Source organism: Schistocerca gregaria, chromosome 2 (assembly GCF_023897955.1).
Source record: "Schistocerca gregaria isolate iqSchGreg1 chromosome 2, iqSchGreg1.2, whole genome shotgun sequence".
Classification (NCBI taxonomy): Eukaryota; Metazoa; Arthropoda; class Insecta; order Orthoptera; family Acrididae; genus Schistocerca; species Schistocerca gregaria.
The window spans coordinates 885,771,414-885,793,081 of NC_064921.1; the positions used below are offsets into that span (position 1 = coordinate 885,771,414).

General features: G+C 37.5%; 1 protein-coding gene across 4 annotated transcripts in view; it reads left to right on the forward strand.

The window, feature by feature from the left end:
• LOC126335312 (solute carrier family 46 member 3-like) overlaps positions 1-16,276 on the forward strand; it is a 458,236-nt gene extending 441,960 nt beyond the window's left edge. For all 4 annotated transcript variants that reach the window (XM_049998458.1, XM_049998456.1, XM_049998455.1 and 1 more), the window contains exons 9-10: positions 3,581-3,737; positions 14,671-16,276. In XM_049998458.1, coding sequence (XP_049854415.1) covers positions 3,581-3,737; positions 14,671-14,989 — 476 coding nt within the window. In that variant the 3' untranslated portion in view covers positions 14,990-16,276. The remainder of the gene's footprint in view (positions 1-3,580; positions 3,738-14,670) is intronic.
• Positions 16,277-21,668: the final 5,392 nt, after the last annotated feature.

Consider the following 21,668-nt stretch of genomic DNA (forward strand, 5'->3'; position numbering starts at 1 on the left):
AGGATTCAAGGAGGGACTTTGTGGCACTCACACTGAGTGATCTAAGCAAAGCTTTTGACTGCATCCCTCACTAGATTTTACTCAAAAAACTAAAATGCTATGGTGTGGGAGGTACAGCCGTAGCTACACTTCCTTCAGTCTTTCTTGGAAAACACATGGCAAATTATTTCAATCCAAGGAGTAACATCCCAGGAACAGAAGGTAGAACACGGTGTGCCACAAGGTTTGGTCATAGCCCCACTCCTCTTCCTCATTTTTGTAAATGATCTTAGTGAAGTTGGTGAAACACTACAATTTGCGGACATCACCACTCTTATTGCCAAAGGGGAAAATTCTGCCCAAGCAGTCATGAAGTCTGATGTACAGTTCACTTTTATGGTATTCAGCCTTAGAAAAAACACATACTCTGACCTTATAGAATCTATGAAACTGTTAGTCTTCACAATAGACCACAAACTCTCATGGAATGGACAAACTGTGCATGTATGCAAGAAACTCTCTTGTGTAATATAACTCCTACAAAGATTTAAAAAAAGTGATTACAGACGAGTTTCTGATAACTGTCTACTATGCTTTGTTCCATAGCCACATTTTGTATGGATTACAGCTATGGGGTCATTCAGCAGGCTGCAAGGATGTGCTGCTACTGTAAAAGAAGGCAATAAGACTTATTACATAGCAGCCAGGAACACTGCAAACCTTTATGCAGAACATTGGGAATAATGACTGTTTATAGCCACTATGTATTATTGTGCCTTATCCACATAAGGAAAAACCTAGACACCTACAGCAAGAGGCATAACATCCATAAACATGATACCACAGCAAAGAAGACGTAAATATACCAACCTGCCGACTGTCCAAAACAAGAGAGCTTTCCGGTGATCACTGTGAGAATGTTCAACAAACTACCTGTTGAATAGCAGACCCTGCCACTGGACAACAAGAAACAAATTGCTGAAGGCCTAAAACAATGCCCACTATACTTGGTCCAAGAATTCCTTGACTGGGAAGAAAGTGAATGGACACAGCGATCATGTCACAGCCTAAATACATTACCTGTATAAAGTTTAGGTGTTATTCTGTAATTCATTATATTGTAATTCACTTGACTGTAGCCAGCCATGGCTGGTAAATGGGTAATAAATAGTAAATGGTAATAATATTTACTGAGAGATTACACAAAGGACAATGTGAAGATATTTACAAAGCAGATACAACTAGCCAAAGTAAACATTAACAGAAAAGATGTAACTCCAAGAAATTTAATCTGTGATTCCTGCACTGCACAATACTGTTTGTGGTACTTCAGCTAAAGCAGACTGATAAACTAACAGGAAAACCTCAACCTTTTTTTTCAAAAAAAAAAAAAAAAAAGAAAAGAAAAGAAAAAAAGAGAGTGCTGTTATAAGTAGCTGTTTCCTGTCATGCTTAAACACAATACTCCTAACACCTCTATGTAAAAAATGTGACAAATCAAGTCCACATAATCCCCATCTCATTTCCCTAACATGTATCCTCTCAAAAGTGGTAGAGTACTGCAAGCAGTTAAAAACACTGTTTCCTTCTCATTATCTGCATTTTAATCCAAAATAGCTCTAAATGCTATGCTTATGAGCCTCAGTAATATTTTTTACTCTGTCAAAAATACAATTCTATTCAAAAATTCTCTATTGTTATATTTTCAATGCCCTTCTCCCCAACCCCTCCTAAATATTGTACCACTCCACTTACAGAGAAACAGTCAACATTTTTTTCTGGATATTTAGTTTATTATTTTCTCTGTTGTTACATCCCTATTGGGTTTGATTTTGATGGTTGCAACATCAGGAAAAAACATTATTTTTTCCTTTGTCAGTGTAAGATGGATGGTTGTTTGAATGCAGCAAAAACAGGATCAATCTCAGTATTGAAAACTGAGAAACATCAGTAGTACTTTGAGCACACTCGCCACATGATTTATCATGAAAGCGCATAAGGTATCCTAATTTATCAATACAAAATACACTCCCCATCTTAATATTTTAAAACTATTTAGTAACAACTGTTTATGTAATAAACAATTATGCTTTAACAAAATTCTATGTTTTCATTAGTTACATTACAAAGTGAACCACATATTCAAAGTACTTTGTAAGTCATGAACTTAAATTTCTGCTAAAGAATGTTGTCAGCTATACACACTGGTAAAATAATTACAGTTGGTGTAATTTTAGTCATTCACATATCATAGTGCAAGGTAAGAAAAATGGTAGCTACATATTCAGTAGAGAGGGCCTCCTGGATTCCAAATTTTGAATCTTGCAAAACTCTTACTTGCAATTATACTCCTACGCAAAACTTAAGGACAAATGTAATGAAACTTTAATGTTACATAAACAGAATTGCTACAGTATAATTCAAAGGTAACTGAAATAAATATGCAAGCTAATGAACAGAAATGTCTGTGACACAAAGAAAATAATTACACTGAAGTCATCGTGATTCATGATAGTCCCCTGGACATTTCAAATGCTGGCACATGGTTCTTTATGGAGTGTATGATTACTGCAGGACACCCCCCCATGCTAGCCACAAAATTGATAAGGAGTTCTTGCAGTACGGCATTCCATTTCCATTTCTCCACCAGCAAAGTTGAATACTGCTGGTTGGTCATTGGTATATGTAGATTTGGTGCAACATATCTCCTTAGTGCATTGGGACTTAAGTCACGAGAACAGGCAGACCAGTCTACTCACCAAATATCCTCACATTCCCATAGCTCCTGCACATACTCTGTTTGATGTGGTCACTCATTGTCATCCATAAAAATGAAGTCAGTTGAATGCACTCTTGAAAAGGCACCCTGAGGAAGGAGTAACGTCTCACAATAACACTTGCTGGTGAGTGTACTGTGTTCAAAGATTTCAAGGTCAATACATCCATGTAACATTATACCTACCCACACCACAACACCTGGGCCAGCAAAATAATTACATGGGTGCATTACATGTTCTTATTTCTCTCCATGTGAGAGTATGTCCAGCATTCACAAAAACAGATATTATATAGCTTTATCTGATGATGAAACAAATGAAATATTGTGCAAAAATAAATTAATCCTTTTCTGTATTAACTTTAATACATTGCATTCAATTTGATTTATTGTGTTATGATTACTATAAATCCTGATAACTTAATGGCCCATATTCCTTCAGCATGTAGGCAATTGTTATTCTATGAAAACATCACTGTGTTTGTATAAGTGCTTGTATTAAGATTGCAATGACAGGTAAAATACAACTGTTTAATATAAATTTTTCACAGAAATAGCTTTCCTCTTGGTATCTACATCTGGAGGAAGCCCAAAGAATTTATAAATCTTTCATGATAGAGAATTATTAACTCAGTTTTTAACAGCTCCTTTTCTTTGTTAGTGTATACTTTGATTCATTCCTCGTCCCAAAATGTCCTGCTTCACAATGGAATCTAAGGAATACTATGAGTGGGTGAATGAATGAATGAATGATTAGCAATTTAGAATGAATTATCATGGTTGACTCCATAGTCACATAACTGCATTTACTTTTGTTTATTTCAGGGAAGCTCAGTGCTCTATACAGTCTGTCAGAAGCTGTTGTGCCCCTTGCAATCATACCGCTATACAATTTAGTGTACCAACACACCTTCAGCAGCTTTCCCTCAGCATTCTTCCTGACAAGTGCTGTTCTGACAGCTCCTGCTCTTCTGATGTTCATGTAAGTACAGTTTGTATGCATTGCCAGGTAAACAGATTAAATAAGACTGTAATATTGAATTATTATTAACTTGCTAAAAATAAAAATCCATTCAGAAGACAGTTCAGCTCAGTTCCCCTGACAGTGATTGTAGTAGGGACACATCTGGGGAGGAGATGATAACAGGGGGGGGGAGTGATTGCAGATTGCATATTTAGAGGTGAGCACATATGTCTATATTAAATATTGTACTACTAGGTGATTATAATTAAAGTTAAACTTTCAAACCACTGTATAAATAATGCCACTTGTCAGAATGACATCAAATTGCAATGGAATATTATTGGAGAAGGGGGAAAATGTATGGCAGAAGAAAAATAAAGTGTTACAAAATGCAGCAATAGACACTGCTGTAAGCATTATAATTTAATAGTGGTTGACTACTAATGACAAATGAATCATACAACAATGCCTAAGGTGTACAGTTGATGCTAAACAAACTATACTGCTCAGTGTGCATGGGTGTACAGGTGTGATACTGTTAGTTACATAAGCCCATCGATCACGGCAAGGACATATCACATCATATAGGAAAAATTGGTTTTTATGTGTCCTGAGACCAAAAACCACATAAAAAGCATCAATGAATCAGTTTTTAATTGTCCTGACAATAAAATCACATGAAAAGCATCAATCACATCGGTTTTTAGTTGTCTTGATGTCAAAAACTGCATAAAAAGCATCAATCAAAATCAAATCACATTGTTAATTTCCCTGTGGCTAACACAAGACATGTTCAGTCTACTGTGCACCATTTTCTGAGAAACAGCATGTTCCACAACTGATCGAAGTGTTTCTGGGATCACGTTCAGAATGTGTTGCATGATGCATGCCTTAAATGCAGCTAAGTTTGCAATCAGAACACTGAACACAACATCTTTCAGATAGCTCCACAGCCAGAAGTCACACAGATTAAGATCAGGTGATCGGGATGGCCAGGCTGTAGGGAAACTACAGTTCATAATTCTAGCATTTCTGAAATGGCACTTCAGCTGCTGCTTAATTGGATTTGCAATATGCAGAGGTGCACCATCTTGTATAAAAATGATCCCATCCACACTGTTGGAGAGCTGGAATGATGTGGTTGTGCAAAAGACACTCATAGCGGCTACCAGTGATGATATAGGCAATGAGACTGAAAGCACCTGTCTCTTTGAAAAAATATGGTCCTATGATGAATGATTCTGTAAACCCATACCACACAGTAAACTCCTCAGGATGAATTGGTACTGGTTGATTTGCGTGTGGATTTTCCATTGCCTACATTCAACAATTCCATGTATTTTGTGGGCTTCCACAAAATTTTCCATGGCCAATCATTGTCTACCTCCATGCGAGCAAGAAATTCTAAAGCAAAGATCTCTCTTGCTGGCAGATCAACAGGAAGCAACTCCTGCACATGGGTAATGTAGATTGGATAGCAAAGAAGGATTTTACACACCATGCTCATGAGTATGTCCAATGTTTGGGCAATTCTCCATGCACTACACATTTGCACACCACCACTCGTCTCCTCTTGCATTGCTGTTTAGATTAGATTAGAAATATTTTCATTTGAATTGATCCGTAATGAGGAGGTCCTCCAGGATGTAGAACATGTCAGGAAAACAATAATACATGACAAACACTTACAACTAAAGCAAATAAGCTATTTTTTTAATGAACACTATATGAAAGGATCATTTTACAATACTCATTTACTAAGATCACATTAATGCACTGAATTTAAAATTTTAAAAAAATGATTTTATTTATTTATAAGGTAATAAACATATAATAGAACTACTGCAATACTTATTTACAATGAACACATTACTGCACACATGTTGTTCCAGAAGTGATGGTCAATGTTCAGGGATACAACAAGAATGATCATTCAAAACAAAAAAGTCAAGTAAACATGGGGTCCAAAATATATACCTTAAGAGCTATAAGCAATTCTTGATCTTCAATACTGTTATGAAACAAATATCTTCTACTGCAAGCTTTTTTATTTCCATATTTTGGGAGGTGGTAGTACAGACCAAAACAAGAAAAAAATGTCCAGTAAACATGTGCTCGAAAATGCATACCTTAAAAGTTATGAGCACTTGTTCATTAGAAGAGTTGTGTTTCAAAATAATGAAGGTGAACAAGTGCTCATAGCTCTTACGTCATGCGTTTTAGGGCACATGTTGACTGGACATTTTGTTGTTTTAGTCCATACTACCACTTTCCTAAATGTGGAAAGCAAAGAGCTTGCAGTAGAAGAGAAGAGATTTGTTTCACAGTATCGAAGATCAAGAATTGTTCATAGCTCTTAAGGTATGCGTTTTAGACATCTTTTTTACTTGACTTTTTGTTTTGAATGATTATTCCTGTCATTTCCTTGAATATTGACAATCACCTCTCAAACACCTTATATAGCCACACACACCACACAAAAATCAGTTAGTTCTACTGAGAAATTCATCAGTGGAGTAGAAGGAGTTGGCCACCAATAAATCCTTTAGGCTTCTCTTGAACTGAATTTCATTGATTGTTAAGCTTTTTATAGCTGTTGGCAAGTTATTGAAAATGTGTGTTCCTGAATAATGCACACCTTTTTGCACAAGAGTAAGTGACTTTAAATCCTTGTGAAGAGCATTCTTATTTCTAATACTGATTCCATGAACTTGGTTTGAAAAAGTGATATATATTTTAATGACAAATTTCAAAGGAGTAAATACATTGGGAAGCAGTAGTTAGTATCTTTAGTTCCCTAAACAGGCCTCTTCAGGATGTTCTTGAGTTCACATCACTTATAACTTTTATTTTTTGTGCCCAGAAAACCTCAGCTTGATGAATTACTCCAAAAAATAATCCCATATGACATTATGGAGTGAAAGCAACATAGTATGCCAGCTTTTTCATTTTTACATCCCCTATGTCAGACAGAATTCGCTTTGTAAATAGAGATTTGAAACTTCCTGACAGATTAAAACTCTGTGCCAGACCAAGACTCAAACTCAGGTCCCGAGTTAGAGTCTCGGTCTGGCGTGCTGTTTTAATGTGCCAGGAAGTTACATATCAGTGCACGCTCTGCTGCAGAGTGAATATCTTCTTCTGGAAGTAGAGATTTGTTTAGATGCTTCAGTAGTTCTGTGGTGTGTTCCTCCCTGTTGAATTTATTATCAGGCTCTAACCCAAAGAATTTAACGCTGCCCACTTCTTCTATCTGCTTGTCATCATATGTGAGGCACATACTCATGGGACACCCCTTACAAGTTCATGTAGAGTGTTTTTCCAAAGTTTAGTGACAAAGAATTGGACCAGTGATTAACGTCCACAAATATTTTATTAGCTGATCTTTCTAAGACTACACTTGATTTGCTATTTATTGCAATGTTTGTACCATTGGCAAACAAAACAAACTTGGCATCTGATAATGTTACTGATGAAAGGTCATTGATATATACAAGAAAAAGTAAGGGCCCTAAGATGGAACTCTGTGGGACCCCACATGTAATTAGTTCCCAGTTGGATGATGCCTCATAGCTTAATAAATGTCTCTTTCCTAAAAATACCCTTTGTTTCCTGCCAGAGATATAAGATTTCAACCATTTTGCAGCATTACACCCTAATATTCTAATTTACTTAAAAGGATTGTTTCCAGAGCTTTCGGGTGTCCAGCCAGACGCGATCGTTGAAGCCCCATGATATTTCAGCAAATAACCTTTCCGCCATCATCAGGTGGTTCTGATGGATTGGTCTGTCTGCTCATTGTCAATGTTATTTATGTCCATCAGTCGGGCTTTGATTCCCACCATCAATGGCCCGATTGCAGCTGCCAACATTCCGATTGCAAATGCTGATGCTCCAATTGTGGCCGCCGACAATCCGTTTGTGGGTGCTGACCCAGGTCCGCGCCATCCCCGACATCGTGCTGGGTGGTGGAAGATGCAAAATCCCATGGAGTGCCCCCGGCGGCCGTTGTGGAAAGATCTTGTGTTTGCTTGAGGTGTGACTCCTTGATGGGGCTAAGTAAGGGTTTCCATGCAATCGGACTGTGAGCACAGGGAATCGAAGCCCAACTGATGGTCATAAATAACACCGACAGTGAGCAGACAGACCATTCCATCAGAACCACCTGATGATGGCGGAAAGATTATTTGCCAAAATATCATGGGACTTCAATAATCGCTGGACACCTGAGAGCCCTGGAAACAACATATATTCTGGGAAAGCCTCCAATCACATACTTAAAAGGATATTATGATTTACATAGTTAAATACCTTTAGCAGATCACAAAATATACCAGTTGCCTACAGCTTTTTGTCTAATGAATTAATTACATTTTCACTGTAAGTGTAGAGAGACTTCTCAATATCAGAACCTTTTAGAAATCTGAACTGCGACTTTGACAGTATGTTATTTGTGTTAAAATGGTTATAAAGCTGATTGTACATTACCTTTTCTAAACTTTTTGAGAATGCTGGCAAAAGTGAAATTGGACAGAAATTTGATGCTACTTCTGTATCTCTCTTCTTAAACAGTGGCTTAACTTCAGCATATTTCAACCATTCAGGAAATATTCCACTGATAAATGACTGGTTACACAGGTAGCTTAATATGTTACTTAACTCAGAATCACATTCTTTAATTAACTTTGTTGATATTTCATCATACCCACTAGATGTTTTTGATTTTAAAGATTTTGTGATGAACATTACTTCTGCTGGGGTAGTGAGGGTAAAATTCATATTGTGGATGTTACTTGAAATGTCTGGTCTGAGGTATCCCATGGCAGCATCTACAGAACCTGATAACCCCTTGTTTTCAGTATTAGCTATAAAATGTTCATTAAAAAGTTCTGCAACACTATACACATGCTGTGGCCACTGCATCCACTAATGTCGAATCAGTCTGTTTCCTCCATCAGTCTTTTCGAATTTCCAAATCATTTTCTCCAGATCCATGGCAGAAATCGGACCAAGAAATGATAAACTGTGTTTCTGCCTACACAGATTAGGATAAAAAAGGAATCACGATATGTTATACTTTAGCATTGCGTAACAATGAGGGAAAAAAGCAGTGTACTTAAGAAAATGTAAACAAGAGGTAATGATTTTTGTGGTGATAGTAATTTAAAATGCATATTTTAAGTGTACAAGCAGATTCATTGCAGATTAAAATTAAAATATAGCCAGCCTATTTGTTAAATAAACAAACCATGAATGTGAAATGTAATTTCTTTTCTGTATACTAAGCTTGTCATTATTAATTCTATCATATGTGATCAATATTTTGTCTTCTTTTTCATGGCACAGTACCAATTAAGTCCATCCTACACAGCTGAGGTCACCATAATTGCTGTTGTAACACTTGACCCAATTAGTAAACAATGAGGACGTGAGGTAGTGTGCAATTACTAATCACTAGATTGTGTGTATACCAAACCTGTCCAGAATATCAAATGCGGTAGCTTCTACTCCTCTGACAGCTATCCACAGATATTTCTTTCGTAGTTGGTATTGAACTATGACATAGGAAACCCAGACTTCTCTGAGGATGTAATCAGTTTATAAAATCTTCAGTAGTTATGACCCATCAAGCCATTAATTGCATTTCAGAGCATTTAATTCAGTTCATGTATATACCTTCTTGCAAACATGGCCCTTCACAAACCTCATGGCAGAACCTCTGGAAGCAGTGTTTGCAGATCATAGCTGGAAGCATCAGTGACAATGAAGTTTTGAGTCAGGCCTCTAGGCATATTAAGATTGCCTAATGGTTAAGGCAACTGCTTATAAAAAACAGAAAATCTGATTTTGAGTGCCACTATGAAACAAATTTTCAACTGTCACTTCAAATTCATCGGATAGTCTTGTTGAAGCTTCTCAGTATTTTGTCAGAGCATACAATCATCTTCAGACAATGATACTAACTAATGATACAATAAAATGGCAGAAGAGTTGATATTCATGGTGAAATGTGCTGTACATAGAGATCTTTCTTCACTGTTAGTGTTCTCCTGAAGTTAGTTACAAATATTTTTGTTTGAAAGTGGTGGATAGTTGCTCTGTTATAAAGTGCAGTTACAAAATATGATGCAATTTCCAAGAACCCTAACAATATTTACTGTTGTGTAATTCTTTAAAAGCACAATTTGAATAACGTTTACATACTAATGCCTGTTACTTTCACAATTTATTATTCATAAGTGCTGTTAATTCAGCTGTTCACAAGATGACGATTTAATTTATATCTGCGTCTTATTATAAATGACAAATTTTTAACCATAGGGGTGCCACATAGGTCATTTCTGACCCATGAGGGTTGTTGAGGGCACTACCCTCCTCCATAATCATCACAAGACCAAATGGTCCTATGACTTTTAATCATTTATGGCGTTATAAAACTCACCAAAATTTCATCCTCTTAGCCCACTTAGAAGTATGAAAAATGTATCTGTTATACATGAAATATCATATGGGTAATTTTTGACCAATATACAGTATAACACAATTTGATAGCAATGACACCAGTTTTCAGACTCTAAAATAGTTTCTGGGCATGCTTCAATATTATTCATGATATATTGGACTGTATTACAACAGTTTAGGACAAAATAACCTGAAATATGAAAAATTCGGAGATTGGATGGTGCTTTATATCAGCGTGGTTTTCGGTTCCCTACAGACTGCAGTCATCTTAGAGTTGATTCTATGTTATCAAGGAGACAAGCAAACTGATCAATTTTCCCTTGCTTCAGATATATGGAATCTATTTACTCATAACTGCATTGCCCGCTCCAAGCCAGGCAAGAACATAACTGTCAACGAGGAGAACATGACTGTCAACGAGGAGCTGTATCCTTGCAAGTGCAGTTGCTCATTTGTGCAGTACATGCTGAGCAAACCCGATAATCATAGGATAAAATACTGACTTTTGTGTGATGCTGATGAGAGCTACTTTCTGAATGGATTCATCTTACTGCGGCCAACATGCAACTCGTGATCGAAGCAAGGATCTTGGTCACCATGTTGGTATAAAGTTGGCACATCCATTTCTCAACTGCGGTCATAACATCATGACTGACAACTTCTCCATCTCTGTGAAACTGATAAATGCACTGAAACAAAAAGGAACAAGTTTAGTTGACACTCTTCAGAGATCTCTCCTGTGTCACGAAGTGGAGATGGCGCATTCTATGCAACACACTTGTACAAGTCAGGCAACAATCTTCTCTTGTATACAAAGGGAAAAATAAAAAAAAGTTCTTGTTCTGAGTAATATGCATGGAGGGTGTCAGGTCAGTGAGGATACTGAGAAGAAATGTCAAGAAACCATGAAGTTTTATAATATACACTGAAGTGCCAAAGAAACTGGTAAAGGCATGTGTATTCAAATACAGAGTCATGTAAACAAGAGGCAGAATATCGTACTGAGGTGAGCAACACTTATATAAGATAACGAGTGTCTGGTGCAGTTGTTAGATAGGTTACTGTTGGTACCATGGCAGATTATCAAGATTTAAGTGAGTTTGAATGTGGAGTTACAGTTATGAGCAATGGGACACAGCATCTCTGAGACAGTGATGAAGTGCGATATTTCCATATGACCATTTCATGAGTGTACCATGAATATCAGGAATCTAGTAAAACATCAAATCTCTGACATTGCCGTGGCCGGAAAAACATCTTGCAAGAATGAGATCAACAACAACTGAAGAGAACTGTTTAATGTTACAGAAGTGCAACCCTTCCACAAATTGGTGCAGATTTAAATTCTGGGCCATCAACAAGTGTCAGCTTGTGAACTATTCAATGAAACATCATTGATATCGCCTTTCAGAGCCAAAGGCCCACTTGAGTACCTTTGATGAGTGCATGACACAAAGCTTTATGCCTTGCCTGGGTCCTCAACAACAACATTGGACTGTTGATGACTGGAAACATGTTGCCTGGTTGGATGAGTATTGTTTAAAATTGTATCAAGTGGATGGACTTGTACAGGTTCAGAGACAAACTCATGAATTTCTTGCTGCAACAAACTGTCCATTCACATGAATGGACACAGGTAGACAGTGCTTGTTGGTAATGAGGATCACCCTGTGGCTAAACATGCCTTGATGCACGGCCAGCACATCTTGGCACAGTGTTACACCGTCCGAGTTATCTGGATACTTCCCACCAACACCAACCTATCCGAACTCCGGAGATGGGAACTCGCCCTTCAGTATATCCTCTCTTCTCGATTTCCGCCAGGCCTCAAGCTCCGCTAATTTCAAGTTGCCGCCGCTCATACCTCACCTGTCTTTCAATAACTTCTTTGCCTCTGTACTTCCGCCTTGACTGACATCTCTGCCCTTACTCTTTGCCTTTAAATATGTCTGCTTGTGTCTGTGTGTGTGTGTGTGTGTGTGTGTGTGTGTGTGTGTGTGTGTGTGTGTGTGTGTGTGTGTGTGTGTACACCTGTCCTTTTTTTTTCCCCTAAGGGAAGTCTTTCCACTCCCGGGATTGGAATGACTCCTTACCCTCTCCCTTAAAACCCACATCCTTTCGTCTTTCCCTCTCCTTCCTGAAGAAGCAACCATCGGTTGCGAAAGCTAGTAATTCTGTGTGTGTGTTTGTGTGTTTTGTTCATGTGCCTGTCTGCCGGCGCTTTCCCGCTTGGTAAGTCTTGGAATCTTTGTTTTTAATATATATATATATATATATATATATATATATATATATATATATATATATATATAGAGAGAGAGAGAGAGAGAGAGAGAGAGAGAGAGAGAGAGAGAGAGAGAGAAGAAGATACTGTGAATATCCCAGGTTCCAAGTTCCAGGTTCCTTAAATAAATATCCGGAAAGGGATCTTGGGTGGGCTCCAGCTATTATTCTGATGACACACTTTTGTGCAATGAATACTTTTTCTCTTAATGATGAGTTACCCCAAAATATGATGCTATATGAAAGTAGAGAATGAAAACAGGCATACTAGGCTAATTTAATGATATGTTTATCACAAAATTTTTCAATAAACCTAATAGCATAAGTAGGTGAACATAACAATTTCAGTAGATCATCAATGCACACACCCAGCAATTTTGAATATTCTGCCTTAACAACAGACTTGTGTTCAAAGTCTACATTTATCAATGGTGTTATGCAATTTACTGTACAGAACTGAATATACTGTGTTTTCTCAAAATTTAGTGAGATCCCATTTGCAGAGAATCATTTAATAATTTTCTGAAAGATATTATTTACAATTTCCTCAGTTAATTAATTCTTGTTTGTTGGGTGTGATAACTATACTTGTATCATCAGCAGAATACAGACTGGCAAGTCATTAATATACATTAAGAACAATAAGTGAACCAAGGCTGAACCCTGTGGGACTCTGCTGCTGATTTCTGCAGACTATCTGTACTGTTAATTTCAACCTTCTGCATTCTTCCAGTTAAATATGAATTAAACCGTTTATGCACTGTCCTACTCAGATGATGATATTTAAGCTTATGTAGAAGAATTTTGTGATTCACACAGTCAAAACCCTTTGAGAGATCACAAATATCCCAATTCATGATGTTTGGTTATTCAGAGCATTTAATATTTGATCAGTTGAAGCATACATAGCATTTTCTGTTGAGAAGCCTTGCTGAAAAACAAAACTGACAGTTTGTTAATCCTTAATTTTTACAAATATGTGAAGCTACTCTTGAATACATGACTTTTTCAAGAATTTTGGTTAAAGCTGTCAGAAGTGGGATTGGGCAGAAGTTGTTACATTAGGCCCTTTCTCTCTGCATTGAGTCAATACACATACAGTCTTCCAGTGCTATCAGTTTGCCTGTTTCTCTTTTAACTATATCCCAAATTGTTTTAATTTTATTAACAGAGGTGCTAATCTCAGACATAATGCACATACTTCTGGACTTTATAGATAAATTTTCTTAATACAGTTCCTTTAGTAAGCCATGGCTTTTTAGATGTTTCATACAATAATGTTTCATACAATAATGTTTCACTGTTTTCTTAGGGAAATTGTTTACAAACATACTCACAACAGTATCATGAAATAGGTTAAATTTTAAATTAGCATAAGGTTTGCCCTATACCTCATCTCAGTCTAACTGTTGCAAGTGTTCCCTAAAATTTGCAATTGTTAAATTGTTAACTGAGTACATTGTTTTGGAGGACTGCTTTGCATTGATTAGAAAGACCATTCTTAACAGGAAAAGTTTTTTTATCTGATAAAATTTATCTTGATCTATAAAAACATTATCTATCAGTTTACTGCTTTCCTGTACCACCTAAGTGGGGAAAATCAATAACTGATGTCAAACTGAAAGAACAAAGTAATACTTCAAGGTCAAGCTTTTTATTAGACTCTTTCAGAAAATCTATGTTGAAATCCCCACAAACAATAACCGAAATTGAAATGCCTGAAATGATTCCAGAAGATGTAAACTTTTTTTTTTCATTTACGCTGCTCTTGTCACCTGGAAAGGAAACACATTTAGTCATTACCCTACACAAAAAAAACTCTGAGTTGGCTCATCAGATGAACTTTACTTTTATTCTCCAAGAATACGTTAACTACAAACTGAGTTATGATGTTGATAAAGTAAAGAATCTTTTGAGACACCATGTGTATTTAACACTGAAAAGATTGCTTTTTACTTTTCTGGTGGAAGAAATGTAAATAAAATAATGTAAACTTTTGTATTTCTACTAAAAGATATTCTTATTGTAAAATTTGACATGTCTTCTATACATCAATCAAATGATTTGAAAATTGTATGTAATGAGATGAATAAATCACATTTCACATTATGACAATGAATGAATGAATGAAGTAATCTGTATAGTACAGAAGAGTTAAGAGAACATACACAATAATAGAAAACTTCCTATAATTTATTTGTTACAGCTGGATGTATGTGGAATACAGAAAAAATTATGCAAAAGAGACCGAGAAGGACAGTAGTGGAGAGCAACCTATTGCTGCAGTAAACAAGAGCTTTGAACTGAATGAATCTGCATCTCCAGTGAATGGTGCTGACCCTGGAAACTGTGAGTGTAAACCCAGAGACATCGATGTTGAAAGAGGCTGCAGTAAGGACAGTGAAGTGCCACTAGATACTACCCAGTCTCAAGGTGAAATTAAGGAAGAAGATTCTCAACAGACTAAGAGACAATATACAACAAACTGTCATAAACAACCTACTCATAGTGATCAAATGAACTGATGCTGGCCCATGGATAACTGTTTTTGAAATGGGGTAATCCAGAAAGTAACGACTGTTTGGCTTTATGATTCAAGAAATGTATTTTACTATCAAAAACATTGACACTTACAAAATTGAATCTTATTTCAGTTCTCTACAAAATAAGATCCACTATTTAAATATTTTTCATATCTATCTCAGAGCTTTAGATTTGTTGTGTTGTAGTCAGTTGCCACCATTCCTTTAAGCTAGTTGTTGTCTGTATTTGTCACCTCAGCTATACTTGCTAAACATTTTGCAACCTTGCTCCATAGAAAGAAGTCTTGCATGATTTTTATTCTTCACTGAGTTCACAAAATTATCTGGGATGGTTGACAGGCACACAAATCAGAATGTGTCATGCACATTGGTTCATTCATTGTCATACTTTCACACCACTTTCTCACACTTGGTTCATTAATTACTGCCATCATACAGTTCCTTTAGTTGACCATGAAATTATATGTATTTGAATTTCTGAGTATTCAGAAACGGTGTAACACACTTGACTCCACAATCAGCAGGACTTTGTGTCACTCAGTTTACTTTTAAACAGACACAGAAGTGTAATAACTTATTTTGACTGGCACTCTTTTAACATAGGGACAGGATGATAAGGAAAACATTCCACCTTGGATAGAAGCCTGATATCAATCTCTGCAGTGGGAATGTAGCACAGGTCATTACTTTCTGGATTACCTTCTTACATTATACATTTCCTGAGATATGTACAAACACCAGCTCTTGATTGAAAATACCCAGGGCAGCCTGATTTTGTGCTCAGAGTAGTATAGATGGCAATATGATAAACATTATAAGTTGACAGCTTGCCAATGTAAGTATTCAATGCTGTTGGGTTGAGTCAGTCTAGAGCTTGTTTGCATTTACATGCATTTTTCCATCCATGTTAGTACAAAGTTTCAGATTTAATATACAAAGACTGATTTTTAATATATATATTTTTCATAATGCTCTGTTATAATAAAACAATGTAATGTAAAGCTGTGTAATTTTGCTTTTCTATTGTATCTTTCTTGACAATGAAACATGGATTTAAATGGAAAAGTGACTAGTCTTCTGCCATAGAGATCAAAAATTCACTTAAGAAATCATACTTCTAAGTTCTCATTGTTTACTTTTTGATTTCTGTATCTTACTTTGCATGACTGCAAGTTTTGTTTTGCTTCAGGCATAATTCCACAATGAGTCAATAAGACATTATGATAGTTGTACTTGAAATGTCATTATTATACACTATATGAAACACTTCATTTACCTTTAAGTGATTAGTTTCACAGTATGAAAGAAGATAGGATAACAAATTTATAAGTGCAACCTTTGATGGCCAGAGTCCATTTCAATAAAATGACCCCCATCACAATGTGATAATGTTTTGGCTAGTGCGAGATGCAGCCTTCATCATGGAGTTATCTTGATGAAGGCTGCTTGCAGTAGTAGCTGACATACTGGCAGCCTTATCACATCCTCACCATACTGTCACATACCCAGACGCAAGAGCATATCCAAGATTTGAAGTGTGGGGAGAGGGGGGTTGGGGGGTGGGGACAGAACTTAATAATTTTGTAGTAGATTAGTTTTTATATATCACAACAAGTAACTCTGGCTTCACTTTCTTCAAATGGATACTGATGCGTGCGTGTGTGTGTGTGTGTGTGTGTGTGTGTGTGTGTGTGTGTGTGTGTGTGTGTGTGTGACTTTTCCTGCACCTCACTGGGTAGACTCTTTCCCAGAAGAATTGTACTGAAATAATAAATTTTGTTTCTTTTATTCTGTTTCAGTTACTGCAATGTAACAATTATTTTATTAAAAGTCTCAAATTGTGCACTTCCTGTAAGAGCAATGCCTATTGTACCTACTCTTCATTGTTGAATAAAATGTAATGTAATTAGTTACAAATGCTTTTGGACTGAAGGAGACCACTCACCAAAAAGCAGAAGTATTGCATCATTAATGGGCAGATACAGATTTTTTTTTAAAAAATGGCTTGCTGACTTTCAGAGTAAGACACACACACACACTTACACACTTGTATGCACCCAACTATGCACTTACTTGGTGCCAGCTGGACAAACAGTGCCACTGCTGCATTTTGGCAAGTGGACTGTGTTGTAGTGGAGGTGGTGTTGGGTGTATGGGTTTAGGGAGAGAGTGAGAGGTGAGAGGCAGGGAGAGGGATTAGGGTGGGTAGTTAACAGGTCAGAGGAAGGCAGGCAGTTTGCCAGCTAGGACTACAGGAGAGAGGGGTGGCAGTTCATGGGCTAGGAATGTGATGCACAACTGTCAGAGCCGGTGGGGAGCAGCACATGCTGAAGGTGATATGGGGATTGCAATGGAACATCAATTTAGGAGGGGTGAGAAGAACTGAGGGTAGCATCTCCCTCATTTCAGGAAATGATGAGAGAGAAAGCTTGATTATTCCTCATCATGCTGAAGGTGACATGGGGATTGTTACATAACTTCCACTTTAAGAGGGATGGGAAGAACTGCGGGTAGTGTGTCCATCATTTCAAGTAATTATGAGAGTTAATCAAAGCCCTGACTATCCCTCATCATGCCTTGAAATGAGGGACATCCTACCCAACGTCCTACCCACTCCTCCTAAAGTGTTATTTGGTTGCCCAACTGACACAAAACCCTAGTCCACCCCTATGCCACTCCCACTTCAAAACCCTTGCCACAGTGGTCATACCCCCGTGGTAGACCAAGGTGCTAGACCAACCCAATCCACCCATCCAGCACCTCCTGCTCCAGACCTGTCACAGGCTTATCCTACCCCATGAGAGGCCAAGCCACCTGTGAAAGCAGCCATGTCATATACCAACTCCCCTGCAAACACTGCACAGCTTTTTATGCTGGTATGACCCAACCAGATGCCCACCAGGATTAATGGTCACTGTCAAACTGTTTCCAAGAATAAAGTTGACTACATGGTAGCACAGCATGTAGCTGAGCACAACATGCTAAATTTCAACAGCCGATTCACAACCCACACCATGTGGGTCTGTCCCTCTACCTCCAGCTCCTCTGAACTAAGCAGATCCTCTGCTCCTGTGCTCATGTGCTCATCCAGGTCTCAGTCACTGGTAACCCACTGTCCCTGCACCCTATTCCCAACAGTTTCCCCCTCCCAATTCATGTCCCCACATCACCTTCAGTGCGTGCCATTCCCCATACCCGCCAATCCCTCCCTCCCACATTCCTATCTGGGGAACAAGCTGCCTACCTCTGAGCCACTAGCAAGCCACCCCTATCCCTCTCCCTGGCTCCCTCTTCCTGCCTCCCACATCTCTCTCCCTCTACCCATCCCATGCAACACTACCCCCACTTTGCTTCATTCTCTAAGATTAAAGGTAAAGTAATGTACTCTGCCACAGAAGCATTCAACATACTCCTATTTTTCATAAAACAAGAAACTGAGAATCTGTACTAATTCAAAAGAAAATTATAAAAGTTAACTCATTTGCCACTCCCTCAACAACTTATCTAGTTTCAAGGATTGAAAGATCCTGTAAGCTATATTTTCAGTGTAAAGGAGCATGACAAGTAGTGAATGTAGACTTTCCTGGTTTGTATTTCTCATGCAGTATTTCCTGATTTTCTGATCATTATTTACATGTGATGAATCTTGTTTTGACACTGTCATTTCCAAGTAATCCTGCAATATACATGCACAGTTTTTTGTATAAAATTATAAAATGTAAGTTAGATGGCTTACACTTATTTTTTTATATTTATATAATAGAGGGAAACATTCCACATGGTAAAAATGAAATTTGTGTGTGTGTTTATGTGTTTTTTATTGTGTGTATCAACATACCACCACTTTCTCATTTGGTAAGTTATAACATCTATATATTTATAGATATTTACATTTTTGAGTGTCACGATACACTGTTTTTGAGCATATGTTGACATTGTTTCTCAATTTTCACACTCTTGAGACACATCAGAACTGTATGTATTGTGTGCACTTTTTATTTGCACTTACATTTGTTGACAGCACAGTCCACTCCATTGACAATTAACAATTAATTTACAACTGATAACTGTGGAACTTCAGTGATAATAGCTGCTTACAAAGACTGTACAATTCTGTGATTTCATGTACAGCTGTGGTTTTTTCCCCTTATGACGAGCACCTCTGTTGCTACATTTATAACACTAGTTTTTATGTACTCATATTTCATCTATACTTCCTTCCAAAGATTCTCCCAGTGCCCTTTTCATTCTGGCAGCAAAGAATGTTTGTATACTTTCATCATGTAGGTTGTCAACATTGTAGATTTTGACCTCTCTCAGTAAAATTTATTTTAGTGTTGTTAGTATCATTCTTTGTATTCTTCTGTGGCCAAGAACTCTTCATTTTCACTAGATAATGGTCTGATCTACACTGGGCTCCTCTACAACATTTAACATCTGTATTTTATTATTCTGTAACTAATTTTTAGGCAATGTCCAGCACAATGAATCTATAAACAGGCATAGTAAATAATGTGACAGACAGTTGCAGATAAGCAGTCAACAGGCTTTCTCAGGTAGTTAGTCATCACCAGTTATGCAATCACAAACAGATATTGTTGGTTCCTACTCATAAAGCTAGACTAAATTAACTGTAGTTGTTAAAAATAAAAGTCTGTTGACAGTATATGTTGCAATGTCTTTAAGTTACTGAAAATGTGTGTATCATTATTTGAGGCTGAAATATATCTTCAGATGGTGTTAATAGGTCAGGAACAATGCATCTTTAATTACTTCTTGGTTTTCATTTACTTACTCAACAGAAGGATGCACCCAGCACATATTTAGAAAATGACATTCACACAATGTATTTGTGCATTATGAAAATTCCCAGTTATGTTCATATTGGTTGCTGAATACTGCACAGATGAGTTCCTTACAGTGAATCAATCTTGTATTTTATTGAGAGGCTAGTAGTTGGCTCCAAGTATTTAATAATTGTGAAGGCAGATCCATAAGGTTAACTGTGGAAACAGATTCAAATAACAATAGGAGGAGACAAACCATTCAGTTTGAGAAAGATGAGTTGTTAACAGCTTCAATGACTTCTCACTAAACTTATGAATTAACTAAGGTATTAGCAGAGAGATTTTTTGAGTTACTTACAGTCTTCCCACAATCCAAAGAAACCAACCATAAAATTGTCACATCTCGATCCCCTCCTACCTCTTATGTGCATTCAAAGTTGGCTTTTTAAGAGGTTACAATGCAGTAATTTCTTATTATCTTCTATGTTCTATGCTATAGTTAGGTGTAAGTACAATACAACCAGTAGACTGAACACAACTTTATTCCAAGGAGGGCTTAACAACATGAACACAGTATTAAACTAACATCAGTAGGAACCAATTACATACACAATGAGCTGATGATGGTGTCAGAAGAAATAAAGGAACTACTGGCTCAGTTGCCAAGGATGGATGCCCTCACTCACGTGGGAGTGGAAAACCAGCAGCAACAGGTGATCTGACACCTGATGTGGACTGGCTCTGATGCAAGGGTGTGACATGAAGAGGCACCCTACCGTCCATGTGAAGGCAAAACTGATAATGGTGCTTCGAGCAGAGACTGCCCTCTGTGTGGATATTGCAGTGACACTGTTCCTGGCATCTGGTGATGACAGCTGGAATCTATGTATGGCAACATCTGAAACCACACACCTACACTCAGCCACAAGAGGTGTAACAGCTGCACAGGCTAATGTCCAAGTAGCTCTGCCGGGCTCTTTTCACCAAATGGTGTGAAATGGTATGAGGAGAGAAACCAATTTACAGCAATACTGGATGAAGAGTTGGCAACACACTTTTTCATTCTGTATTTTGAATGTTCGCTCTGGTATTCTCTCTGTCTCACTGTTAGATTTTGGATGGAAAGGTGGGTTGAATACGTGATGGATACCATGGGAATTACAAAACTCAATATCCTCTTGTGATGAAAATTATGGACCACTGTCAGACACTAACATTGTGGGCAAACCTTTGTGTGAAAAAATTCTGGACAAGCTGTGAAACGGGGCAGTTGTGGATGTGGAAGGGCAATGAATGACATACAGAAAATGAGCATGTGTCAATGACCAACAGCCAATAATTATGAAAAAAGGGACCAGCAAAATCCACATGTACATCATCCCATGCTTGCAACGGCATTGGCCAAGGAGGTGTCAACACCTGGAGAATTGCTTATTGCATTGCATACTGTGAACAGTAGGCAACCAGGTGGGTGATGTCACCATTCAAGCCAGGCTGAAACATGTATCAGTGGGTCAATGCTTTTGTGCTTGATACACTCCAATGATGTGCATGCACTACCCGTCAGGCGATGTGTTCCATGTCTAAAAGCAGAACACATCCACAACATAATTTTGATGTTGAAAGAGGGGGTCAGATGCATGAGAAGGTGATGTATATGGCCAACTATGTTTTACAAATGAAGCTCAGCCCTTGTTATCCATGAGCTAGTTACAGGAAAATCATCAACCATCTACTGCATGGCAATACCAATGTGGAAGCAAAGGAATTCCTCCTGCTCAACTCCTGGGTTCAGACCAGCCAGGCAGCTGGGACAAAGCATCATCATTTATATGTTGATTTTTATGGCAGAAATGCATCCCTTAGTTATAACA